Raw genomic sequence first — 27,781 nt, forward strand, 5'->3', positions numbered from 1 at the left:
CGCTTACGGCTCGGGACGCCCCGCCCCCATCCTTCTTAAGAGGACGGAAGCATCCTTACCAATTAGGGGGTGGGGCTGGAGGAGCACTACCAAGCCGTTTATTAACAGCAACCTTCAAGTATGCAGCCAACAAGTTATTATCTAATTTATAATTTTTATAAAGGTAGAACTAAAATTCCAAGGAAGGGTGTATACATTATCTAGTAGAATACTTATATTTTAAATTGCATCCCTTCCCAAGCATCCCTAATGAATGGCTATACTGACTGGGGCCGCTGAAAGTTGGAGTACAAAGTTTGGCAGGACTGTTACCTATTTCCCATATTAGCCCAGTCACCTAAGTCTAGACAAGTCAGCTCAAACATGCTCAGTCAAGACTAGAACATATCCCCTGCCCCAGGTTCAGGATTGGCTCCATGTATACACAGAAGTTGTTTGCTTTTAGCCTTTATTGAGATTTTAAAACATTAAAATACAAATAGATTTAAGAATAACTTACAATAATTTTTGAACATTTACTCTTTACAAATGTGATGCATATTTCAAAAGGTAGCAGATTGCATAGATTCTTATAAGACCTTATGCAAGCCTGCTACAGTAAAAAGGCAAGGTAGACTTGACCAAATATACTAGCATAAGTTAAATGTTTATATTTTCTCTTAAAACACAGTTAAGCACAATTTATACTTAAGGCAGTTCAAAATGTAATAATAAATTCATTCAACCCCCTTCACTCCCCCCCTCCCCAACATAAGTTAGATCTCATGTTTTGTTGAGTTTTCTATTTCAGGAACACTGGTAAGCCATATGCAACTGGAGCAGCGCCAATCATGTATCTGAGCTTGGGAGCCTGGCGGGATTCAATGATGTACTGTAGCAAAGGTGTTCCAGAACCTGCCTTGAGCCAGTTGTTCAGAAGTGCCTGCATATAGCGGTCAATATCTCGATCTGTTACATCCCAGAGATTACCCAGCACCAGGGGACTGGAAAACAAGGGAGGGGAAAGAAGTATGTGAGCACAAGTCATGTTTATAACAGAATCCTGAATACATCAATTGGTAGGCAAAACAGAGCAAAATTGGTTTGCTTGAGTAATACTTAGGCTTGCACAAGCATTTCATGTTGGATGGTGTCTCTTTGTTTCTGAAGTTTTAGGATAACAAAGATTTATTTGTATTGGTTTCATGTATACTCTTCCCATCACAACTTGGAAATCAGTATATCAGGATTTAAGAACTATGATTCTGGGCAATTACCATGATGATTGACTATGTTTTAGCAACTTACCATCCTGCCATGATGAACTTGAGGATAGCACCAGTTCCCTCCAGGTTGCCCTGTACAGCTAGAGCAGCACTGCTGCAGCCAAAAAGAAAAGCCACAGCTCTGCAATCAATCTTTAAGATGGAATCCACAAAGCGTGTGCCTGCCCCATGACCAGCATAGCTAAAAGAAGAAAAAATTGACACCTCAAAAAATCTGGCAGATTCCCTTTTTGCAATTTCTTGATTGTCTTTGTTTCCCATTAATTTGCAGATCTAAATGTTAAATAATATACATAATAATATGTGGGGAGGAAATCAAGGAATTTCCAACATTGTTGTCCTAGTAAGTAGCCCAAAATATAGTTAAGGCATAGAAACGCTTTCCTTTCCCCATAAGCCAGTTCTTCTCCGTGATATTTTGGTTTTGCATAACTATTATCTGAGACTTTAAATATATAAATACTTAAGGAACAGAAAACAGTGTTTAAATACATTCAGAGAAAAATGTATTCCTGAGCAACTTTTTAATTTTTCCATTTTCCTGTATTCTTTAGGCCAGGGGTGTCAAACTTGCATTATCAGGGCAGCATCATGTGATGTATTGCGAGACACCCCCCCTTCACTAAACCAGGCGTGGGCGGGGCTAGCATGGGATGCATCCAGCCTGTGAGTTTGAAAGCCCTCCTCTAGGCATCTGCTCACATACTTCTCAGACAATGAATAGCATTTCTCCAATGAGCCTATGTAGCTGAGATCTACTGTATCAACACCTTTTTTTAAAGGCAAGAACACCTGCAATTAAAAGTATAACCAAGAAAAATGTTATTCTGTCGGAGCAACTATATCAGACCCAGGATCCACTTCCTCTATGTTTTAATAGCTTTCGTGACAGAAATTTTCTATCTGCACTTCACTGAAACTTTTTGCTGGCACTAGAATGGGATATGCAGCTCTGCCTTGTACTCACATGTAGAGGTCACATTCTTCGAGGGCCTGTGGTACTTGGTCTGTACTGGGAACTTCTCCCACCACTCCTGTCCATCCAGGTTTACTATCAAGTAATAAGCAGAGAAAAAAAGACTATTGTTCTGACTGAGGCGTCCCAAGAGCATGAAGCAAACTCCTTGTCCCAACAAAAAACCATTCTATGAATTTACTGTGAATTCTGCTCTTCACATCCAGCGAAGTCTTTCAAGAGTGGAATTACAGTCACAGACTTTATCTGGCTTGGAGAGCTGACAGACCAATTAAGTGAATTAATTGTCTCCTGCAAACTTCACTCCCCTTTTGCTCTTCTTTTATTTCCTCTGGGAGGGCCATTCATCGTCCACCTGTGGCCTTACTCCCAAGTTGACCCCTGTTCTTTAGCTGTTCCCTTTGTCTGCGCATGTGCACATTGGGAACAGGCTCCAGCTGTTCGTCTGCCTCACTGATGTCTGACTCTGAAGGCAGCTGATAACTGGCATACAGCTCTGGCCCCCTCCTTGCCTCTGAGACACAGTCCTCATCAGAGCCTTCCCCAGACTCAGGACTGGCCCATGTTCCTCCTCAACCTCCTCACTATCCGAATCTGCTGCCAGCTCTGCTGGCAGGCCAGAACAATTATTGGTGAGTGAGTGAGTTTAGCTGTGTCAACATGGTAAGCAACCTTGATCCAAAAGGAAACTCATGGACAGGTTGTGTAATGCTATGGCTTCTCTGAAGGATCCAAAATCGGTGCGATAGATACATAGTGCAAATACCTACCCTTGAAACCATTCTTTGAACATCTTCTCTGTGCCAGGAAGATTTTTGTGTGGGTTCAGAACATAGAAGGTGCTGCTGCTATTGACTCCGTGGTGAAGGATAGTCTCTTCCTGATAAGAGATCAAGAGAGTTGCTTCATTAGATGGGGATAAAGCAGCATGAAATCAGGCACTAATTTTAGGATGTATCCAGTCTGTGAGAATGTGTGTGTGTGTGTGTGTGTGTGTGTGTTTGTCTTCCATTATCAGATCTAAAAGCACCAATGAACATCAAGGAAGGCCACTGTGGGCTTCATGCTGTGGCTAGCACATTGCTTCTGAGACAAGTTTACCACAAACTGTACTGTGCTTTGAAATGACTTCTTGCAGTACATCAAGCTCTGATGCAGCCATATTTTTATCTGTATCTGTTTCTCTCTTTGTTTATTTCTATACTATCTATCCATCCATCCCCCACTGTTCAGTATATTAAAAGACCATTTAATGGTTATTTAAAACTAGAGGGGGGCGGAATTGCATACAAATTCTTTAAAAAAACATTGCTCCTTTTAAGCAATATTTCCCTCTCAATCAGATTGATTGTTCTTTCTTGTGACCAAGAGCAGCCTACATTAATCCTTTTTAGTTTGCATGCTGGCTTTCTCAAGTCAAAGAACTGAGTTTTTAGAACTATAAAAATTATGCTAGCTTTCTTAGCTCAAAAGAGCTCTATAGCTCTAATTAGGCCGGCAGAGAAGGCCCAATGAGGATCCCATTGGTTAAAGAACTGTGACTGTCCAGAAGAGCCTTCTCTGCCACAGTGCCCTCCAGGGTAAGATCTTTTCCTTCCATAAGAACCTAAAGACTTGGCTCTGCAAACTGGCCTAGGGATCCAATGGGGGAATTCAACTCTAGAGGTGGCTGCTAGATTGACAAAATAGGCAGTAAATAAATTTAATAATAATAATTTCACTTACTGAGTGCAATCTCACCCAGTACCAGAACTAGGTGACTCATTTTTTGTTCATCCAGCAGAACTAATACCTAAACCGGTGTTGGTGAACCTTTTTGGCACCGAGTGCTGAAATGGGAACATGTGTTTGTGTGTGCACAGCTGGCCTGTGTACATGTGTGCACCGAGAACCGGAAAAGCAGCTGGCCGATGGGCATGTGCACACCAGGAAAATTATCTTCCAGTTTCTGGCACACATACATGCATGAAGAGCAGCTGGCCGGTGTGCATGCACATGCCAGAAGCTGGAACATCATCTTCCCAGTGTCTACATGCATGCTGGGCGGCTGCACTTCTGGTTTCCGGTGCTTCCACGCGTGTGAAAACCAGCTGACCGGCACTCCAGAACCCAGAAGAGCAAAGGGCGACGGCTCACATGCCCGGAGAAGTGGTTCTGTGTGCCACTTCCGACACATGTGCCATAGGTTCGCCATCAAATGCCTAAACTATACAAATCAGAGGCAGAGGCTTTGATGCTCATAGCACTGGCCAGCTTAAGTGAATCAATTTTGCTTGCCACTTGCCAGAGAGGAAGCAAGGAAGTGAATACCATCTCCTAAAAATCTCCCCAGGTTCTTGCAAAATAGTGCTTCCTAGCATTTACTGTATTTTTCAGAGCATAAGATGCACCTTTTTTCCTCAAAAAAGAGGCTGAAAATCTGAGTGCGTCTTATACATCAAATACAGCATTTTTTGCCTCCTGAAGCCCCGCTCCCTTCACCAAAATGGCCATGCATATCCTTATGGAGGCTTTCAGACAGCTCCTGGGGGCTGGGAAGGGCAGAAATAAGCAAACAATGGGCTGGGTTTTTTTGGGGGGGGGGGGCGGGACGCCCCCAGCAGCACTCTATAAGCCTCCATAAGGCTATGCTTGCAATTTTTTTGACAAAAAACAGCCCATTTTTGTGAAAAACGGGCTGTTTTTTTGCTCCTCCTACCCCGCCTCTCAGGAGCACTGCAAGCCCCCCCAAGGCTATTCATGCCTTTTATTTGAAAAAAAAATGGGCTGTTTTCACAAAAACGGGTCTTTTGGGGGAGGTTTGCAGAGTGCAAAAACTTTTTTTTCCTCTTTCAGAAAGATCTAGTTAGAATGATTGATGAGAATTACATTGATCAAGTGCTGTGCCAACAGAAACACTTAGGTGCTGCAGGTTGATTTCCTTCTCCAGCACACAAATAAATACACCTGGAAACATCTACCTACCTACCTACCTACTCTCTCTCTCTCTCCCTACCTACTGTATTTCTCTCTCTCCATCTACCTATCTACCTACCTACTCTCTTTCTCTCTCCCTACCTACCTACTGTATTTCTCTCTCTATCCCTCTATCTACCTACCTACCTACTCTCTCTCTCTCTCCCTACCTTCCTACTGTATTTCTCTCTCTATCCCTCTATCTACCTACCTTACCTACTCTCTCTCTCTCCCTACCTACCCACTGTATTTCTTTCCCTACCTACTTTTTTAAAAATTTGCCTCTTCAAAACCTTGGCGTGTCTTATACTCCGGTGCGTCTTATACTCTGAAAAATATGGTATTAAGCACACATTTTCTCTCTAGACTTCAATAATGAGGCAACACTCTTTAGTTGCAAAAGAACCGTTATTTAGTGATAGCGTTAAAATTGCTATTAAATGCATCAGCAAAGGGTGGTGGAAAAGAACATATCTGAGTCAAGCTCTCAGCCTCCAGAAAGTTACAGATACCTCACCTTTTTCATAAGTGAGTAGCTAAGCAGAAAGTGTAGAGATGGTAACCGGGTTATTGACTGGCTTCTTAAGCATGGTATGTTTTCCCAAGGAAGCTTCTGGAGATGCTGTAAAGAAAGATCAAGTGTTCAGTTCCCGCCATAAAACATTTATTGGATGAAGCAAGTCAATAATATGGTAAATTGCTGGGCCAGTCTTGGAACATTTAGAAGATCAAAATATTTCATGATGATGCTCTCTACATGTTTCCATGGGAAGAAAACCCAGGCAGCAACATCTTGCACAATGCAAGAATGCTGCCCTTGCCATTTGCTCATCCTTGTGGTAAAATAGCAAAGCTCCACCCTTACTCACTTTATCCAGCACAAGCACCAGGTGGCCACTTGGTGCCTGGCCAGTGTATGATTTCAGTTTGTCCACTGTCTCCTGTAGAAGCCTCAGGGCTCTCTCAGGTTGAGCTGGGTGAAGGCCCCGTACCAAGTGCTCTACAAGTTGTGGAGTTAACAGATGGGATCCAGCCAGTATGACCTTATGAAACAAAAACAAAATAAATTCCCATGTCCGGAGCTGCCTGATAATAACCTGAGCCGATCATAACAGTAGAAAACAAAAAAGCAATTGTAATAAAAACATGGCAGATTTCTCATTTGAAACAGAAAATGTTATATATATATATATATATATATATATATATATATATATATATATATATATATATATATATATATATATATATATATATATATATAATATTCATCCCATTGAAGACAAGGTGTACCTGGCTAACCTCACCTTCTATGATCAAAGCCTGCCCATCTCCTTACCTTAAGCAAAGCTAGATCAACCTTTTCACAACCACATTCTCTGAGATTTGTTAGGAGATGGGTGGCTTCTTCCACCAAGCTGTCATTCTCAGAGGCTGGTAGTAGTGCAACCTTCCAGCAGCTTAGCACATGTGTCTCCAGAGAATCCATCAACGCCTGTGGAGTCAAGCAGAAGAGTCCTTTTTAACAAAAAAAAAAGGGGGGGGGCAGAACAGCACAACAGCATTGTGGTTTGGAGGATCCTGCCTTTGACCTGATTCTGATTCCCATCAAAGGCACAAAATTCATTGGATGTGAATGGGCAGTGTTGGGGAAGGAGAAGGACTTGAAAGAACGGAGCATGAAGTAATCAGATTTGATTGCACAATCAAGACAGCACATCATCCTGGCAGTCTTGATCTCCTCTTCCCATTATTTTTGTTGAACTCAGAAAGTTTCAAGCTTGTCACTAGTTCAGCTTTGTCCAATGCAGTGCCTTTTACATGTGGTTAGCTTAACAATCTCATTATCCCCATTCAACCCAATTTATGTCCAGAGGACCATGGACATCATGGGCATTAGATTCCTTGAAAACTATAGAGCAGAGGCGAAGCCACCAACAGGACTGACACAATGGTCAGATTTGGGAGATCCCATTCTATGCCCTACAATGGACGTCTCTGCATTTGTGGAACGGCAGAGGTAGAAGACCTGGCTCACATCCTATTTGATTGTTGCTTGTATAAGGGGGCGAGAGACAGATACCTTGGTCTATATATCAAACGAATGACCCATTGGGATCCCCATATCAAAAAAACTTAACTTATGTGTGGCCAGAATCTGAAAATAATATTTAACACAGCACAGTACTTAAGTAAAATGGTTCGGTTGAGATTGGGGTAGACTGTAGGGCTGATACTGAAATGTAATTTTATCATATTTTATTTATGTACATATTAAATTATTGTATTTTATTCCATTTTATTTTAAATTATATTTTAGTCCAATTCCATTTTTTAAAAAATTAAATCAGATTTTAGTAATAATTTGTGTCTGGAACTTTGCACTTCGATATGGCACAAGCGCTAATCAAGAAAGTAAACCAACTAATTAAACTGCAAATTTTAATTTGACTGAAGGAGGAAAGTAGTTGTAATATAGGCAGAACAAATGTGCTAAATTGGATTAATTTAATCTACTAAATCAAGGGGTTTTGCCCTTGATCTGAAAGAGAACTATCGTATTTTTCGGAGTATGACACACCTTTTTCCCTCAAAAAACTGGCGGAAAATCTGGGTGTATCTTATATACTGAATTCAACATTTTTGCCTCCTGAAGCCCTGCCCCCTTCACCAAAATGATCACGCAGAGCCTGTAGAAGGCTTCCAAAGTGCTCCTGGGAGCTAGGGAGGGCTGAAATGAGTGAAAAACGGCCTGTTTTTGCTCAATTTTGCCCCCCCCCCCGGAGTATTCTATAAGCCTCCTAAAGGCTATGCATGTGATTTCTTTGTCAAAAAACGGGCCCGTTTTTGCAAAAAAATGAGCTGTTTTTTGCTCATTTGGAGGGGGGGCACCCCCCCAGGAGCACTCTGCAAGTCCCCTAAAGGCTATTCATGGCTTTTGGGGGGGGGGGGGAAGGGCTCATTTTCACGAAAAACAAGCTGTTTTGGGGAGGTTTGCAGAGTGCAAAAACCTTTTTTTTAATTTGCCTCTTTAAAACCTTGGTGTGTCTTATATTCCGGTGCATCTTATACTCCAAAAAAATAGGGTATGTGCAGTAGAAAAGCAGACTCACCATCATTCTTTTGTCCAATGCTATCCGACCAGTCCACCAATCCTCTTTCAGTGTGAAATTTGAGATCTCTTTTTGTTTCTGCAGGATGGCTTCGAATTCACTTAGAGCTGCACTTAAGGAGACCTGAAAAAAACACCAAAAAGAATATTATGAGGCAAAACATGGCCTAAATCCAGAAAATTACCATATAAAGTTCTCCTTCTCACTGTTCTTACCTTGGCATGCAGAGTCTGTATCTGGATGTTCACAGGGGTAGCATCCTTCTCTAATCTTGTCAATAAGAGGATGTCCTCAGTGGTCTGTGATTGGGTGCTCACCAGTGTCATTATGCATACTGTGATTCCTAAGAAGGAGACAGCAAGACTCGTGAATAAGTCAGTTGAAAAGAGAAAATGTTAATGAGTAATACTATGACATTAAACCAAGCCTTTGTTTGCCAAAGCACAACACAAAGAAAATTCTATTTCAATATCTTGAACTAGGCCTTCAAGCCATCATCTCTGCTCATTGCTCTCCTCCTTTAAACCCTGTACTTTTTAGCCCCCAAAAGGTTAGAGCAATGAAAACAAAATCCCAAATAACGATTGAGAAAAGATGGGCAGGGCAGGGCAGAAGCCTGAATGTAAATCTCATGACCATGGGGATGCTACAGTGGCTGTTAAGTGTGAAAAACAGTCAGTGATGTTATAACTTCAGTCAGTAAACTCTTGTAAGTCATGGACTATCTATATTAATGCACAAGAACCAGTTTGGTGTAGTGTTAAGGTACCAAGCTTGAAACCAGGAGACCATGAGTTCTAATCCAGCCTTAGACATGAAACCAGCTGGGGGACCTTGGGCCAGTCATTCTCTCTTACCAAATAAGGCAAAGTCCTTCGCTCCAAAAAAAACTTGGCAAGAAAATTGGAGGGGCTAGTCCAGTCATGAAGATTCAAAACTGACCTGAAGTGTCAGTTTGTGTTGTGTGCACACATACACACAACATTAACACACATCTCTGAGAAGGCCTCTGTATGTGTGAGAACAGTCTTCCTTTTCAGAGTGGTGCTACTTGCCAACAATCAAAATATGATTCCATCTTACACATCCGTCACATACCAGGGGGTATTTCCTGCAGGCTTTCCCTGAATTTCTTAGTTTCCAACCCTGTTGACGTGGGGCAGCTGAACTCAAAGACGTTCTGAAGTTCTAAGAGCTGCTGAAGCTGAGAATCCGCTTTTCCTTCTTGCAGGGTAAGTGCCTCCAGTTGCTTGGAAACACCGGCCACTGATGTCTTTTTCATTTTGCTAAGGAGGAAATGTAACACTAAGATTCTTAAGACATCCTGAAAAGGTGTCTTTGCTTTATTGCGGAAATAACGCTTTCAAATGTATTCCTTTCTGTAAATATGACACGCTGTTACTGGTAAAGACAATAATGTTAAAAACAGTTCTAAAAATTTCACGTTAGTCACAGAGGTCTACTCCATCTGCTTGGAATTTTTTTTTTTAAATGTATTACCCACCCATATTTCATGGACTTATTTAATGAAGTATTAATATTTTGTCCACAGTTTGGACTGCACTTGTTCTGAATTCTAGGCCATGAAGTTTTGCCAAGTTTCCAGTTTATTAAAAGTTCAGCTAAAACCTGGTATGGGAAACAAGTGCCTTCAAGCATCAGGGGAGCTTCAAATATATGCCCATAGGACAGTGTTTTTCAACCTTGGCGACTTTAAGTCCTGTGGACTTCAACTCCACAGGACTTAAAGTGGCCAACGTTGAGAAACACTGTCATAGGAAGGCTACCCACTATATCTCTGCATGGTTTACTAATCTACTTTCCAGAAGATTCATAGTAATAGACAGTTCTGCATCCAGTGGTGTATTAACCATTAAGCAGACTAAGCATGTACTTAGGGCACCAGGCCCAAGGGGGCACCATAAAGTTGAGAAAGGAAAAAAAAAACCAATGATTTGAACAGTCTGTACAAAGGAGGAGGCACCAAGATTTGTCAGTGCTTAGGGCAACAGTGAGCCTTAATCTGCTACTGGCTGCATCTCTTGCAACTTTATTTCCATTTGGTGTAAAATCACAACAAAATCACTGAAAGAGTCTGTGTGATAAGCACCTTCAAGAACTCCTGTTCTGGGATTATCTCCTTTCAATGAGGAGCCCTGTTCAGATCCACCAGCATGGTGAATGAGGATAGGATAGTTTGGTGTCGTTTTTACATCCTTGCACTTGCCACACTCGTCAAATTGATAGATACCATGTTCCCCCCTTCCGCTTCCATCACTATGAACTTACTTGACTTTCTTATGAATCATGGTCATCTTCTGATGACGAAGAGTGATAGAGACTGACTCAGAAACCAGATAGGCGGTGGCAATGGGGTCCCGGTTCCCAATACACAGCGCCATGAGTTGACAGAGCTGGTTGTAGAGGGCACCCAGTGGATAATGGGCAATCGACTGAAAAGCAGCTTGCAGGGAGTCATAGACCGAGTCCATGGACAAAATGTCTGTAACATTGCAAATTAGGGAAGAAAAACAAAACACGACAGTCAGTGAAAACCTGAATGCGATTATGTTCAGATTATTTAGTCAGTCTATTTCATACTCAAGCAGTTAGTTCTCCTTTGAAATTTACAATATTGATCTATTTACCCAATTTCTCTAGTCATGGTTCCCTCTCCTCCAAATGTGTTGAAACTGAACTGGCATAACTCCATGTCAGTATGGTCAGAATACATTCATAAATAAGTTCTTATTTCATAAAGCTTCATTTTTATATCTGCACTCCACATCCTTCTCGTAGCTCAAGCCAGAATAGATATGAATTTCATTCCCCATTTTAAACATTTACAAAGAGGTAACATACATCTGCATCCAGACAACTAGCATTTCAGTAGATTTAAAATACTTTTGCTCAAGTAGCCAACTCAATTCCTGTGTTTGTCATGGGGTCGCAAATTTTATATTTTCTCCTGCTAGCATGAAGCCCATGTTGACTGAGTCATCTCTCCTTAGCTAGTTTGTCTATGGCTATCATGGAAACTTCCCTAACCATGTTGAGCCATTAGGACGTTCTTAATGCCCTTTACTAACCAAGCAAATTATTAAATACTAACCGACAAGCTGGTATTGCCCGGGTATTTATTTATAGGGGGGAAATGTCCTGACCAAACATAATTTCTAATGTTGGATTTTCCCCCTTACCAGAGGGAGGCCCCTTGTGGACTACTGTGAAGCCATTACCATGGCAACTCCACTGCGCTGTGCAGTAGAAGCCAGTATGGCAGTATGGCACAACAGGCTGTATCTTAACAGAACACACACCTTGAAGGGTGTTAGGGGTGTCTTACCCCCACACTATTTTTCTCTAGAAAGTAAGTCATTTGTGTACCAGGTTTGGTTGAAATTGCTCGAGGCGTTCCAGAATTATGTTGGAACACACACACACACACACACCCATATATACACAGCCCAGTGCCTTCCAATGATGCTTAGGTTTCTCATCTCATCAGCCATAGCCGGTACAACCAATGATTTCTGGAATCATCAGAAGCTACATTGAAGGACACTAGTCTAGAAATAAACATAGGCAATAGATTGAATTTGGTCAACCCTAGCAGTGAAAACTAGGATAGAAATTTAAAAATAAATGATCTACAAAAATATCAGAATTCAAACTTCTCTGTTAAAAAAAAGATGAAAGGGTTTTCACGCAGTATATTGTGTAAGCCATAGTTTAGGTAAATCTTTCCAACAATATTATAATTTTTAAAAGAAGATTTGACAGAAAACAGATTTTAATGGCTCTTTACCTGCAGGTGCATCTAGTGAGGAGGCAAGTACATGCAAGTTGAAGGGATCTTCCAAAGCCTTCTTCTCTGTGGCTGAAAACCCTCCCTGTAAGATAGTGCTAAAATCTCTCCGGAGGACCTCCTGATCTTCTGTGCTTGGTTGTTGTCGAGTTTCTGCAGAGGATAAAGAAACAGAACACCAAAATGTTTTGATCTTGCCCAAATCAGATGTCAAATATTGCCTTTGAGGCTATGATCATAATCCGTGCCTTCATTGTAATTCCAACAAAGGCTGGAAACTCAACATTTGATGCTTTCTGGTGTTAAGTCAGGGTTGTTGAAGATACGTTAATCTGGACAGCAAACATCTAGAAAAGATTGATTTATGGATTTACAGTGTATCATCTGCGTGGGCCTGTTGCTGCAAATCCACAGTAATATACTTGAAAGTAAGGAGGCTTCTGTCAGGTGAGTTGAGATATTCAGCTACATGATAGATGATGGGATCTCAGTGAACGGAAATGATCATGCTGAGTCTCGTAAAAACCAATTTTAAAAAATCCCAAATAGAAATGCAAGGTGTTAGAGAAACAAGGCGTGGACATTTCCTTTTTCACTTGGCTACCACAACTGTTGGGCCAGGCAGGCAAAGAAGAATTTGAAGTAAGCAGGAAGTTGGGATCAAAAATTAATACTACTTTTAGATATAAGTTAAAACAGATTTTTTTCTGTTGATTTCTTTCCTTTCTTGTTGCCTTTACATTTTTCCAAATCCCTTAAGAATTTGTGTTTGACAGATCTCCACACCCACTGGAGCCCCATGGGTGCTATCCTTCAAAGCATAAAGCATAAGAAGGGAAGGAAGGAAGCAGACGGGGAGAAGACGAGATTGACAGAAACCATGTATCCTCCAGTTTAAGTTCAGATGGAACTTATTTATATCCCTACTAGCTGATAACCTGGTGTTGCCCTGGTATTTATTTATGCTAATCCTGTATTAGACGGGAAAAGGAATGAATTATATCTAGTGTCCAGTCAAAGTAATGCTGGAACACAGACACACACGAACTTGAATCCAAAATGCACACTATCACCGGTCAAGAGTATTGTGGTACTATAGATATAATTCATTCCTTTTCATTTTAGCAACCCAGGCATTCCAGAGTTATGCTGGAACACATAGACACAGACACACACCCCGAAAAGTGTTAGGGGTGTCTTACCCCCACAGTATTTGTTTCCAGAGAGTAAGTCATCTGTGTACGAAGTTTGGTTGAAATTGCTCAAGGCGTTTCAGAATTACGCTAGAACACACACACATAAATACACACACACGCATACCGATATATATCTATATATCTATATCTATATCTATATCTATATATATGTTAGATTTTTTAGTCTCCCTTTATTTATTTATCAGCACAAATAAAAAAACATATATATATATCCCAGTAAGGGTATGGCTAGCTGATGAGAGCTAAATAGCTTGAAATAGATCTATAGTAGTCTCCCTTTATTTATTTATCAGTACAAATAAAAAAACACACACACACATATATATATATATATATATATATATATATATACTTAAAGTCACAACCCCTGGTATGCCCAAGTATGGGAGGAAGGTCACACTTCCACTCTCTGTCATTAGGCTCGTCACAAGAGACCATCCAGACAGAAACCCAATATTTTTTACTGTTGCCTTTCGTCACAAGAGACCATCCAGACGAGCCTAATGACAGAGAGTGGAAGTGTGACCTTCCTCCCATACTTGGGCATACCAGGGGTTGTGACTTTAAGTATATACCTCCCACCCTGGCTGGCTGATAAGGAGTCGTTCTCTGTAGCTCAAATGGTTAACTCCCTGCCTGGGAGGCAATAGGAGCACAGGTTCGATTCCCAAACTTGGGTATGGCTAGCTGATGAGAGCTAAATAGCTTGAAATAGATCTATACTAGTCTCCCTTTATTTATTTATCAGCATAAATATAACAAAATATATATATATATATATACATACACATACATACATACATACACACACACACATACATATATATATATATATGTTTTTTTATTTGTGCTGATAAATAAATAAAGGGAGACTAGTATAGACCTATTTCAAGCTATTTAGCTCTCATCAGCTAGCCATACCCTTACTGGGATTTGAACCTGGGCTATATTGCATACTAGGCAGAGATCTTAGCCATTAGGCCACAGGCTCTTATCCGTTATCAGCGAAGCCAGGGTGAAAGATGGAAGCAGTTAGCTTCCTCCCATAATTGGGCCTTACCAGGGGTTGTAAAAATGTAATGTAATGTAATGTAATGTAATGTAATATATATATATATATATATATATATATATATATATATATATATATATATATATATATATATATATATATACACACACACATACATACATACATACATACATACATACATACATACACATATACATATATAATGTTTTGCATTTTTGCTGATATTAATATGAATCTGCAGGCTGCTCACCCCTTGATTTTTGCTTTCCATTTTCATAATATAAAGCCTACCATTAATAGCTTTCTCCTCATCAGAACCTCGCAAGACTTCAATGTTGTCTTCTGAACTCTCCTTGTTTGCCTTTAGAATGTCTTTCTCTTCTTCTCCTCCTTGATCTTCCTGAAGAATTCTCTCCTTGGAACCTTTCTGGATGTCTTCTTGCTTTCCTCGTCTCGGGCCTCGTCTCGGCCTCCCAACCTGGGGGTTTGCCATTTTGGAATGTTCCTGTGAAGAGCCAGCACTGCACCTCTCCGTTTTAGCAAAGCTTGCCTTCGCTGGTTTTCTGTTCGATGCTACCCTCCGTCCCATCCTGCGAGTAGCAGCAGTTGGTTCAGTCTCAACATGGAGCTGGGATTCTGGTCCTACTTCTGGATGGCCTTCCGCATCACTGTCATCACTGAAGAGAATCTGGGAGTGAAAAGGATGGGATTTCTCCTTATTTTCTTGGAAAAGAAGGCAAAGGGAGCAGCAGGGATGGTAGACTATAGGATGGCCAAAAGGGTCAGAGATGGAGGGAGTTAGGTGGGTGGGTGGGTTTGCAGTGAAAGTGAGTGCTGCAAGGCAGGAGAAGCATGAGGTCCTCACCTAATGATTGTCAAAACCGCCATCATTAAGCAATGCAGTCATGTGATGTTTTGCCTAATGACATCATCGCTTAGTGATGGATGTTCTGGTCCCAATTAGGATTGTTAAGCAAGAAGCGCCTGGGTTTTAAAAATTTAGAAACAAAAAGAGTTGTATGCTTTTCAATGCAAGTAGAGTAGAGTAGGAATAGGCTTTGTTTGGCCAGGTGTGATTCAACAGACAAAGAATTTCTCTCCAGTGTAAAAGCTCTCAATATACATGCTGTACCAATTATCTGGACATACCTCTAACAATCTTTGGACCATTATGTTATTATCCACTTTTAATGTCAATACATTTTAATTATATTTTAATGTTAGTATTTTTTAATATAGTGTAAAAACTAATGTGTATTGCTGGTCTTTGACCGTAATAAAGATTTTTCTTACTCACTCAATGTACATGCAAAGCAACAGAATAATCATCATCATCATGATAATGTTACCAATAGGATGGGGTATTAAAGAACATGGGAAGGATAATAAAAATACTATAGCCATACAACATGGGTAAATATACTTAGACATAAAACAGCACTGTGAGATTGGGATTTCAGGAGTGATGGCATGAGGGGGAAAAATTATATACTATAAAAAAACCTATATATTGTATCAAATGGTCGAAGCAACCAATTACAACTCTTAACATGTAGAAGTAAAGAATGCAGATAGAGATAGATAGATAGATAGATAGATAGATAGATAGATAGATAGATAGATTAGATAGATAGATAGATAAACAAAAGGCTGTATATCAACCATATACTAATAATCATGTTCCCTAATCAGGGGAAGGGGACCTGGTTTTTGGGGGGATGGTGGTGGTGGATGCGTTGGAATACAGCACAGGTTTGGTATAATGGTTAAGGTGCTGGCCTAGAAACCAGGAGATTATGGATTCTTGGCCTCACTTAGGCATGAAAGGCAGCAGAAAGACTCTTCCTCTCAGCCCAACCTATTTCTTTGGACTGCTGGGGAAATAGGAGGCAGGAATATGAGGTACATTAAGTGCCTTGAGTTGACCAAAATATACATTAAAATGTTGGCATAAAAATCTAATAATAATAACCACCAAAAAGAGACATGGGAAGACAAAGTATTACATGGTCAGTACATTAAAAAAATAGCAGGCAACATATATCAATAGCAATTAGACTTATATACTGCTTCACAGTGATTTACAGCCCTCTCTAAATGGTTTACAGTCAGCTATTGCCCCCAACAATCTGGGTCCTCATTTTACCAACCTCAGAAGGATGGAAGGCTGAATCAACCTTGAACTAGTGAGATTTGAACTGCTGAACTGCTGAACTGCAGCTGCAGTACCTTAGCTCCCCACAGACGCACATGCACACACCAGCTAAACAAAATATTCTGTGTTTTATGACATCAAACATCCTTTCATTACATGGTTACCCCACCCCTTGTTAATTAAGGTACCTTAATTCGGGATTTCATTCTCCTGGTTACTTTGGGAGCCTTTGGAAGTTCAGCCTTCAGTTTTGGAGAGGATTCCTCAAACACCACAAATGGAGCCTTGTGGGCAATGATGGACCTGGCACTTAAGGACAGGTTTTTCTTGGAGACTGGAAGGGATTTTTGGGCGGGGGTACCGAAGGATTCGGTAGGGGGCTTAAGAACAATGGAAGGAGTGTCTGAATCAGAGTCAGCCAGGGCAAAGGGGTCATTTAGCTTGATCACAGGCCGAGTTTTGGCCCCTCGGAGTCTTTTAGGCTTCGATTTTGAGACAGGTACTGGCTGCTTCTTTGTTCTGCTTTTCAGAGACGTTGCATAAACTGTATTGAAAGTCTCTTCTGTTGTTGTTCCCAGCTTGATTTCTTGGTCTCCAGTAAGAGGCAATGGGGACTTCCAGGACCAAGTATTGGACAGTATATTTTCTGCATAACTGCCTTGTCTGGAGTTGAGAACAGAAATTGCAGCCACAGCTCTGGCAAGTAGGAGCTGGGTCCTGCAGTATTCAAGTTCAAGCAGTTGAGGCCCCTTGGAGGAAAGGAAGGTCAAACCCTTCTCCAGAAACTGCCAGAATTTCTTTCCTGGTCTACTGCTGTTCATGCTTTGCTTTGTCAAAAGGACATAGATGTGGGCCATTAGGCCATCAAGAAGCCCAATGGTGGACTGACATGGAGCAACAACTTTCTTCCCTTCCTGCGGACATACAAATGCTACCACCTGGGCGATGCGCTGAGCCACAGTGGTGCACCGTTGCAGAATGGCCTGAAGGAGATGCAATCCTTCCCCTCCGTTCCCAAATGTCAGCTCTCCATCCACAGAGATGATCAGCCAATGGAGACAGATGGTGGAGAGGATCACATCAGAACATAGCAAACAGCAGCACTTATCCGGGTGGTTCAAGAAGCTGAGCTGTTTCTTCAGCTTTGGCCTCAGTACGGGTGAAGTAGTTAGAGTCTTCTGCACAGGGACGGTATCAATGAATTCAAGGCAGGCTTCTTTCAGGAAAGACTGGTCTTCCTCAGTAGACTTCAAGTGTAGGCTTTCAGGCTTCTTGCCCTTAGGGCCTCCTTTCTTGGGCTTGATTCGCACCTCCCCCTTTTCTCCTTTGGTTTCAAACACTAGGAACAAAAGAGAAAGATTCATTGAGTACCATATTTTTCTGAGTATAAGACACACCAAGTTTTGAAGAGGCAAATTAAAAAAAAAAAGTATCTGCACTCTGCAGACCTCCCCAAAACAGCCCGTTTTTCGTGAAAACGGCTCCATTTTTTGTTCAAAAAATGGGCATGTATTTTTTTGGCTTATAGATTTCTCCTTGGGGCTGGGGGGGGGGCAAAAAAACAGTCTATTTTTCGCTCATTTCTGCTCTCCCCAGCCCCCAGGAGCACTCTGAAAGGCTCCTAAAGGCTATGCACGGCCATTATAGTGAAGTGGGTGGGGTTTCGGGACACTGATATCCCTTAAACTCCACTGAAGATGTTACCTAGTCTGGTAATGAAATGTTCAGAAACCAACCCACAAGCTCTGAGAACGAACCTTTATCCTCAAGTTTACTACTGTTCTAATGTATTTCCTCCCACTAATTCTGACAGGTTTGAAAAGATTCTCCTATTCTAAGGAAGACCTTTTCATAAACCGACTCTAAGTAGAACTCATTGTCAAAGTTTCTGTCAAGAACTACTGCCAGTAATACCCAGCCCAATTCTTTGAGGTCCAGATGTAGAGGAGTACAAAAAACAGTTACGTACATAAACACCAACTTAGTCTTGAAAGAAAGAAGGACGTGAGGGAAAAAACTCAACCACATTCAACTTCTTTGGCTAGTCATAAAAAACAAATCATTTCACCAAGAAACTAAGTTTAAGTTCTAAAGAAACCAATGATGAAAAAGCTTGGTTTTGTCAGGGGCATTATGTTGAAAGTCCCCAGGACAGCATCCTCTGATGTCTTGCTTCCTGTTATTTACCTCTGTTGTGAAGATTACTGGAATTTGAACACAAATCTTAAGAACAGGCTCTCAATTTATTGTTTCATAATTTGACAATGAATCCTGTCCTGCCAATTCTGGCTTGTTTTGCACAAAATAAGCTGGTGGGAGATGGCACCACTCATCAGGAGGGCAACATGTCCTTCCCCCACCAGCACTGGCTCTTTGTTTCTAAGCCTTCACATTATTCCTGAAAAACAGCTTAAATAAATTGCCGCCTGAAATGAAATACAATCTATCAAACCTGGAACCTCAGTTGCTCCATGTAAAACTTGGTTTCTTTATTAGAGTGGTTGATCCACCCATTCAAACCAACATACTCTTTGCAACAAAAAGCCCTCAGCGCTTCCATGATTTTTGTTGTTTTTAATGCTTTAATGAGCTTAGTTTAATAGTTTTAATATGATTAACATGATTTTATATGTTTTCACTTTTGATGGGGAGCTCCCTGGAGTTGGTTAGAAAATGAGCAGCTAAATGTCTTAAGTAAATAAAATAAAATAAAATAAAATATAAAATAAATTCAACCCTGCTTAAATTTATCACCTGTGCCCGATTCAAGAAGAAAGAGGACCTGCTCAAGATCTGAGCCACACAGATCCGGATTGTTGCGCTGAAGTTCCAGCTTGCTCTTCAGAACCAGAAAGTGAGCACACCTAAGAAGAAAAGTAAAAAGCCAACATGTTATCCTCTGTAACAAGACGGTATCCTCCGTTGTTTCCATGGACTTAGCCGTCCAGTTAGTCAACATTTCAATTTTTTGACTTGCAACTGCCATTCACTAACAGATGTGCCCAACCTTATATACACCACACACAATTCCTTTGAAATTGTTCATAGTCCTATTGCTAGCATTATTCCTGCTGTAATAGGTAATAAGAGCAACAGCAACAATAACAATATATAATGTTTTATGGATCCCAATGTATTTCAAATGATTAGTTTGATGTCATGGCAAACCAGGAACACAGATCATAGTGAAGGGTTAGCAGTTCATTTTAATTCAAAATCTGTAATTCCTCATAATTCTGCCCCTTTTGTTTTATCTGCCTATTTCTTACCATCGAATGGATTGCACCTTCATGGAAATTTTGAGCGTTTCCAGGCAAAAAGCTTTGGCTTCACTTACTGTCTCAATCTTGCTAAGGAGAGACACAAAACGCTCTGAACAAACAAACATATCTGCCAGCACCTGCCATTTCTGCACCAGGTTATCACCTGAGAAGGAAGAAGGAAAGGGAAAGCTTTATGTCGAGGTGGCAAAGATGAGCATAAGCTGAGATATTAAATGGTTTGGTTGGTGAAACATATAAAGCATTCTGGGACATGAGCAAAATTGTACTTGGCTCACAGGTGGGCCACATAATATCCATTTTGAGATCCCATTAAGTCTCTTCCAATCATGATCATAAATTTGTTGTTCATGCCATTTTGAAGCCAAAATGTGTTATAATTATGGTACCTACTTTATAAATAGGTTAACATACAGTACTAAATGAAACTCCAAAACCACCAAAACTTTCCCCAAAGCTAGGGAAAAAAAGAGGAAATAGTTGCCTGGATATGTGCAATCCTTCTCATTTTGCATCGTCTCCAAACCTACTCTGATATTTATTTTTCCCTAAATGTTAAGTTTACCCAATAATTGTTAAAATTATTGGTTTAACCAAAATAGACATACAAGGCAATCACTACATATAAAATAATCATAGTTAAATGTGAAACAGAGTAGGCTGCTTTGGAACATAGTCGTGCCTTGATTTTTCACAATGACTTTTCAGATTTCTAAAAATTATGTGAGCATTATCCACATATTCTTAAGCCTAATACGCAAACTTAGTAGAGCACATAGACCAAGAAAACAAAGAAGCAAGTAATGTGATTGTGTTGACCCTTTCTTTAAATTCTTAGATGTAAATTTCATCACTAAGGAATTGCCTAACTTTCACACAGTACACAAAAATATTTTTTTTCCAGTCTTTATTCTAGGCCAGGATGGCGAACCTATGGCACGAGTGCCACAGGTAGCACGCGGAGCCATTTGTCAGGGCATGTGAGGCATTGCCCTGTCAGCTGGCCAACGCGCATGTGCTCCAGCTGAGTTCAGCCTTTTTTAAAGCCATTTTTCGCCCTCCCCAGGCTCCAGAGGCTTTATAGGAGCCTGGGGAGGGTGAAAAGAGCCTCCCCCCACCCCGAGGCCCTCCAGAGGCTTCAGGAGCTTCCCTGAAGCCTCCGGAGTGCAAAACACCGGCCCTATGGACAAACAGGAAGTTCAGGAACGGACTTCCGGTTTGCTCGTAGGGTCGGTTTAAGCCCTCCAGGGGCTTCAGGGACCTTCAGGAGGCTTCCCTGAAACTTCCGGAGAGCCTCGGGGGCGGGGGGAGAGGCTGTTTTCGCCTTCCCCAGGCTCCTATAAAGTCTCTGGAGCCTGGGGAGGGTGGGAAAAGCATGGAAAAATGGGGGGTCGCGCCTCTCATGCATGCATGCATGCATACTGGGGGGGTCGCACATTGCATTATGGGTGTGGCATGCCCGCACACGACCCCCCTGCGCTCCTTCCCCCTTATGGCACGTGAGCAAAAAAAGATTCATCATTGCTGTACTAGGCAAATTTAATTAGGCCATGGACAGCTAATAGCTTCAAGATCACAGGCTTTTAGCCATAGCGAGAGTTCTTAGTACACATAGAAAAACAATAATAATTTACCATGGTCTATAAATGGATGCTCAAGAGACTCTTTTGTTGATGCGTCGCTGGTAATGAGCGAAAAGTTCAAGAGGATGCTACGGTACAGCCTGTGTGCATCACTTAGAGCCATTTCAGGCGTCTTCCATCCTGCACAGTAGAAGAGAATAAATATTATACTCTTTAAACACCTTGGCTTTGAGAAATTCTTTCCTCAAGAAATCCATGTAATGGGATCTCTGTGTTGTTGTTATTTCTGAGGAGTGTGTTACAGGTATTGCTGAAAACTATCCATCCCAAGTGGCTTGGGACCATAGCGGCAGGGGGACCATGGACCAAAATTAAGAACGCAACTTAAATTGCGTCTTGTCTTAAACAAGATCTCACAATACTATCCTTCCTTTTAGTAACTTATTTAATTTATATTTTATATTTTGGAAACAGAATAACAGAGTTGGAAGGGACCTTGGAGGTCTTCTAGTCCAACCCCTTGCCTAGGCAGGAAACCCTACACCACTTCAGACAAATGGCTGTCCAACATCTTCTTTAAAAACTTCCAGTGTTGGAGCATTCACAACTTCTGGAGGCAAGCTGTTCCACTGATTAATTGTTCTAACTGTCAGGAAATTTCTCCTCAGTTCTAAGTTGCTTCTCTCCTTGATTAGTTTCCACCCATTGCTTCTTGTCCTGTCTTCAGGTTCCTTGGAGAATAGTTTGACTCCCTCTTCTTTGTGGCAACCCCTGAGATATTGGAACACTGTTATCATGTCACCCCTAGACCTTCTTTTCATTAAACTAGACATACCCAGTTCCTGCAATGTGTCTGCCTTAAGATAACATGATGGTCTGTACAACACTGTCTACAGGGCCATATGAAATCCACACCAAACCTTAGTCACAAGAATGCAACCTACAATATTTTTCAAGATTGCACATTTAAGCAGTAAGCTGGTTTTCATAGTGGTAAATCTACCATTCCATAGTTTTCCAACCTTCTGAGGATCAAAAAAGGCCATATAATGAAATAGTGAAGCATTTCATAAGCATGGCATATGGGGGGGGATTTTAAAGGGAAGAATGAAATGATTTATAAACTCCTTCTCAAATACCCCATTTTCACCATTTTATGGATGACAATGGGGGCTGAAAGCTTCCAGGAGGCAAGACCTGCAGGTGAAACTCGAAAAATTAGAATATCGTGCAAAAGTTCATTTATTTCAGTAATGCAACTTAAAAGGTGAAACAAATAAACGAATATATGAGATAGACTCATTACATGCAAAGCAAGATAGTTCAAGCCATGATTTGCCATAATTGTGATGATTATGGCTTACAGCTCATGAAAACCCCAAATCCACAATCTCAGAAAATTAGAATATTACATGCAATCAATAAAACAAGGACTGGACATAGAACAATATCGGACCTCTGAAAAGTATAAGCATGCATATGTACTCAGTACTTGGCTTGGGCCCCTTTTGCAGTAATTACTGCCTCAATGTGGCGTGGCATGGAAGCTATCAGCCTGTGGCACTGTTGAGGTGTTATGGAAGACCAGGATGCTTCAATAGCGGCCTTCAGCTTTTCTGCATTGTTCGGTCTCACGTCTCTCTTCTTTCTCTTGGCAGTGCCCCATAGATTCTCTATGGGTTCAGGTCAGGCGAGTTTGCTGGCCAATCACAGTAATCCATGGTCATTGAACCAGGTTTTGGTGCTTTTGGCAGTATGGGCAGGTGCCAAGTCCTGCTGGAAAATGAAGTCAGCATCCCCATAAAGTTCGTATGCGGAAGGAAGCATGAAGTGCTCCAAAATCTCCTGGTAGACGGCTACGTTGATCCTGGACTTAATGAAGCACAGTGGACCAACACGAGCAGATGACATGGCTCCCCAAATCAACACAGATTGTGGAAACTTTACACTGGACTTCAAGCATCTTGCAGTGTGTGCCTCCCCATTCTTCCTTCATACTCTGTGTCCTTGGTTTCCAAATGAGATGCAAAAGTTGCTCTCATCAGAAAAGAAGACTTTGGACCACTGAGCAACAGACTAGGTCTGTTTTTCTTTAGCCCAGGTAAGATGCTTCTGACGTTGTTTGTTGTTCAGGAGCGGCTTGACAAGAGGACATTTGAAGCCCATGTCCAGGATCAGTCTGTGTGTGGTGGCTCTTGATGCACTGACTCCAGCCTCAGTCCATTCCTTGTGAAAGTCCCCAACACTGTTGAATAGCCTTTTCCTGACAATCCTCTCCAGGCTGTGGTCATCCCTGCTGCTTGTGCACCTTTTTCTTCCACACTTTTCCTTTTACATAACTTTCTATTAATGTGCTTTGATACAGCATTTTGGGAACATCCAACTTCTTTTGCAATTACCTTTTGAGGCTTTCCCTCCTTATGGAAGGTGTCAATGATGGTTTTCTGCACAACTGTCAGGTCGGCAGTCTTTCCCATGATTGTGATTCCTACTGAACCAGACTGAGAGACCATTTAAAGGCTCAGGAACCCTTTGCAGGTGTTATGGCTTAATTAGCTGATTAGTGGGACACTTTGTGCCTAGAATATTGCACCTTTTCACAATATTCTAATTTTCTGAAATTGTGGATTTGGGGTTTTCATGAGCTGTAAGCCATAATCATCACAATTATGACAAATCACGGCTTGAACTATCTTGCTTTGCATGTAATAAGTCTATCTCATATATCAGTTTCACCTTTTAAGTTGCATTACTGAAATAAATGAACTTTTGCACAATATTCTAATTTTTCGAGTTTCACCTGTATTTCTTATTCTTTAACCACCCATCTTTCCCTGTAAGATGGACTCTCCAAATGGCCACAAATGCTACCAGTGCACCTGCTCTAAGAACGTAGAACAGTTATTTTTAATTCTGCTTTTTTTTTTTCTCCCTACGCTCTAAGGTTTGAAAGTCAGTTTCTGGACCAGTTGAGGATCTTAAAAACCATTACCAAACTTCCTGCATGAACCGATTGTGCTGCCATTTTATAGTGTCCTTCCGGTTCTCTACCTATGGTAGGAAGCATATTGCACATGAAAGAAGAGGGGAAACACAGATTTTTTTTCACACTCACCTTGAACAGAGAGCTTCTGCCTGAGTGTCAGTGGGAGAGTGGAAGAAGGTAGGATAAGATAAGCAGCAGTTAGCTGGAGAGCACTGGCTCGCAGCAGATACCAGACCTTAGAAGATCTTTGCAAAGCTGGATTTTGAAGGATTTCTACCAACAGACTGAGGCCTTCTTCAATCTGTTCATAAATAGAAAAAGAGGAAGAAACCTCAATTTCTAAGAAAACTGTTCTCCATTCTGGAAATCAGCTAGCCGTTTTCAGCCATTCATGTTTCAGATGGTAAATGATTTGCTAAAAGAAATTTCTTGAGAATCACAAACTGCATATTTGTTAATAGATTGAATAAATTAAGGAAGTCGATTTCTTGCTTTCTACAGTAGTTTGCTTCCCAGAAAGTTGGTCACTTGAGGCCTTTGAAGTGCCAAGCTCAGGGTGCCAAAGAGACTGATTTCTTATTTTTCTAAGCCACATGCCTCCCTCTACACCAGTTTTATCATCTAGTTAATCACAGTTCTTGTTGTTCAAGAGGAAGGCCTTATATCTCATTGCTAGCTTGAAAATGTTTTTAATAATCTTTTCACAAAAGTATGCCAACAATCTTTCTAAAAAATAAAATGTTAAAAATAAGAGTAACATGACTGTGAAAATGCTAACAAGATTTACTAACAGTTAAGACTAAATTTATCAATACAGACTACAATGATTGCTGCACAGCCCTCAAGAATAACTTTAAAAAAATGATTTCCAGTTGATACTGCACAAAAATTCCAACTATCGCTCATCACTGATCAAGCTACTTGGAGGTAGTTCGGTAGCATCTGTAGGGACAGGGTGCATCATTTGTGGTACAGTTATGGTCATTCTAGGTATGGAAGGTGCCACTGCTATTCATTGTATAGATACTCAATTGGGTATTGTATATCTCAATTACCAGTTGTAATCTAGCTATGGCGAATCTCCTTGCCATTTCAACAAATAAGCACAGCTGAAGAAGTAGTATCTAGGCATAGAATGGTAACTATTACAACAGTCTCCTTTTGTGACTCTACAGAAGCAGGATATCCTGTTGCTTTCTGGTATATGTCATACTAGATACAGCTAGAATCAAAGCCCAGCCTGACTAGCAGCTGAACTCAGCCAATCTAGAGGGCTAGATCCAGTGGTGAAATCTATTTTTTTTTGCCCACCGGTTCTGTGGGCATGGCTTGGTGGGAAGTCAGGTGACTGGGTGGGCTTGGCCAACTTTTTAAAGCAATTTTTTCCTGCCTATTCGCCCAAATAGGCAAGCAAAAAACGCTGTGAGCTTTGCGATCGGTGGAAGCTTTCCTCCGGCCACTTTTTAAAGCAATTTTTCATGCTGATTCGGGTGAATAGGCAGGAAAAAAATGCTTTAAAAAGTGAAATAGAGGGTCTAATGATCGTGCAGCTCAGCTGTGAGACAGGAAAAAATACTTCAAAAAGTAAAAAAAGATGGTTCCGATGATTGCGCAGCTCACAGCTGATTTGCGCAATTGTCAGAACCATTCCCCCCTCCCCCCACTTTTTAAAGCATTTTTCCTCCCTGTTTGCCCGAACCGGCAGGAAAAAAATGCTTTAAAAGGTTTTTTAAAAATGGTTCCTACAATCACGCAGCTCACAGCTGATTCACGCAATTGTTGGACCCATCTCCCCCACACACACTTTTTAAAGCATTTTTTTACTACCGGTTTAGGTGAATAGGTAGTAAAAATGCTTTAAAAAGTGAAATAAAGAGAGTCCGACGATTGTGTGGCTCACAGCCGCGATTGTCCGAAGCTTTTTTTTACTACCTGTTCGTCGAACCAAGGACAATCGTCCCTACCAGTTCGGCCGAACCGGGAGCATTTCACCCCTGGCCAAATGTAACATAGATGAAGGCCAAGGCACCTGTAACAACAGTTTTTTTGTTTTTTTTTAGCATACCAGCTTGTTAATCCCGGAGATCAGCAATGCATATAAAAGGAAATCCACCACAAATACCTTGCAGTTTGCTAAATGCAGCTTGCTATGGAGCACAGCCAGTGTTTGATTCATCAGCGAGTAGGAGCTATTATTTCCATCCACGTTTTTCAGGCATAGTTCAGCTTCCTTTAAGAGTGTCTAAAAAGAAATGGGTGGTAGTGGTGGTGGGGAGGACATTTTCAGAACAGGTAGCCCAATAGCATTTAATAAGAGAATGTAGCTAATGTTTGACTACCAGCAATTCATCTCAACAGCCTAAAGACTCTCAAGTTGTGAAAAATCTTTTAAGGAGGAGACTGTTCCTCCGTATGCCTTCCCTTCTAGAATGTAAGGTAGACTTTTCCTCTCGAGCAGCTTTATATAATAGAAGCAAAGGTGATGCTGCAACACGCTCCACATCAGGGGTGTCAAACTCACGCCCATCCCAACTCCGCGGACAAAAATGTTGCGATACATCACATGACAGTAACGTGATGCCACAACTGTTTAATTATTGTTCCACTAATTAATCGTTTTGTCAGGAAATTTCTTCTTAGTTCTAGGTTGCTTTTCTCCTTGATTAGTTTCCACCCATTGCTTCTTGTCCTGCCTTCAGGTGCTTTGGAGAATAGTTTGACTCCCTCTTCTTTGTGCCAACCTCGGAGATATTGGAAGACTGCTATCATGTCACCTCAGTCCTTCTTTTCATTAAACTAGACATACTCAATTCCAGCAACCGTTCTTTATATGTTTTAATCCATATGCATTGGCAGACCTAAATGGACTAACAGCATTAACAATGGGCTATAAACAAAGATACAAGATTGTGATGCTCGGTCTGTTGGGATATTTCTGTTGTGACTACATTTCATACTCACCTCAGCATAACTGGGGCACTCCAGTTGGAGCAGGAGCTTAACTATTTGGCACAAGGCACTGGTTTTCCCAACAAAATCTTTAAGTGCATCAGAAAGAGCTGTTATGAGGAAGAAGCTCTCTATAGCCTCTAACGGCTGCAAAATAAAAATAGAACAAAACATTTAAATATGTAACTATAAGGGGATGGGTAAAGCAGGAAATGTAGAGGATAGTAATATAATATGTAGAATAGAGATGACCAGTTATAACATTCTGGAAAAATCTGATGGCCCAAACCTATTCCTGTAGAACTGAGGTACTGTAGTAAAAGTTCCCATTGTTTAAACAGGAAACTAAACTAAACTAAGCTAAACCAAACCAAACCAAACCAAACCAGTTGCAGTTTGGAAATTATTGCTGGACTTAAATAACCTATGCTTCCCATTTCTCCCTAAACAGGAAACAAAC

General features: G+C 41.0%; 1 protein-coding gene across 1 annotated transcript in view; it reads right to left on the reverse strand.

Moving 5' to 3' along the window:
- Positions 1–451: 451 nt before the first annotated feature.
- The window catches only part of ESPL1 (extra spindle pole bodies like 1, separase), a 51,088-nt gene continuing 23,758 nt past the window's right edge, over positions 452–27,781 (reverse strand). Inside the window, exons 12-31 of the mRNA XM_032238986.1 lie at positions 27,334–27,468; positions 26,495–26,614; positions 24,502–24,673; positions 21,438–21,566; positions 19,792–19,948; positions 19,277–19,386; positions 16,711–17,861; positions 14,659–15,055; positions 12,118–12,270; positions 10,599–10,812; positions 9,408–9,595; positions 8,525–8,652; positions 8,310–8,432; positions 6,536–6,691; positions 6,066–6,239; positions 5,714–5,818; positions 3,012–3,121; positions 2,233–2,316; positions 1,288–1,446; positions 452–983 (exon numbers count right to left, since the gene is read on the reverse strand). Coding sequence (XP_032094877.1) covers positions 782–983; positions 1,288–1,446; positions 2,233–2,316; positions 3,012–3,121; positions 5,714–5,818; positions 6,066–6,239; positions 6,536–6,691; positions 8,310–8,432; positions 8,525–8,652; positions 9,408–9,595; positions 10,599–10,812; positions 12,118–12,270; positions 14,659–15,055; positions 16,711–17,861; positions 19,277–19,386; positions 19,792–19,948; positions 21,438–21,566; positions 24,502–24,673; positions 26,495–26,614; positions 27,334–27,468 — 4,167 coding nt within the window. The 3' untranslated portion in view covers positions 452–781. The remainder of the gene's footprint in view (positions 984–1,287; positions 1,447–2,232; positions 2,317–3,011; positions 3,122–5,713; positions 5,819–6,065; positions 6,240–6,535; positions 6,692–8,309; positions 8,433–8,524; positions 8,653–9,407; positions 9,596–10,598; positions 10,813–12,117; positions 12,271–14,658; positions 15,056–16,710; positions 17,862–19,276; positions 19,387–19,791; positions 19,949–21,437; positions 21,567–24,501; positions 24,674–26,494; positions 26,615–27,333; positions 27,469–27,781) is intronic.

This window comes from Thamnophis elegans, chromosome 2 (genome assembly GCF_009769535.1).
Source record: "Thamnophis elegans isolate rThaEle1 chromosome 2, rThaEle1.pri, whole genome shotgun sequence".
NCBI lineage: Eukaryota > Metazoa > Chordata > Lepidosauria > Squamata > Colubridae > Thamnophis > Thamnophis elegans.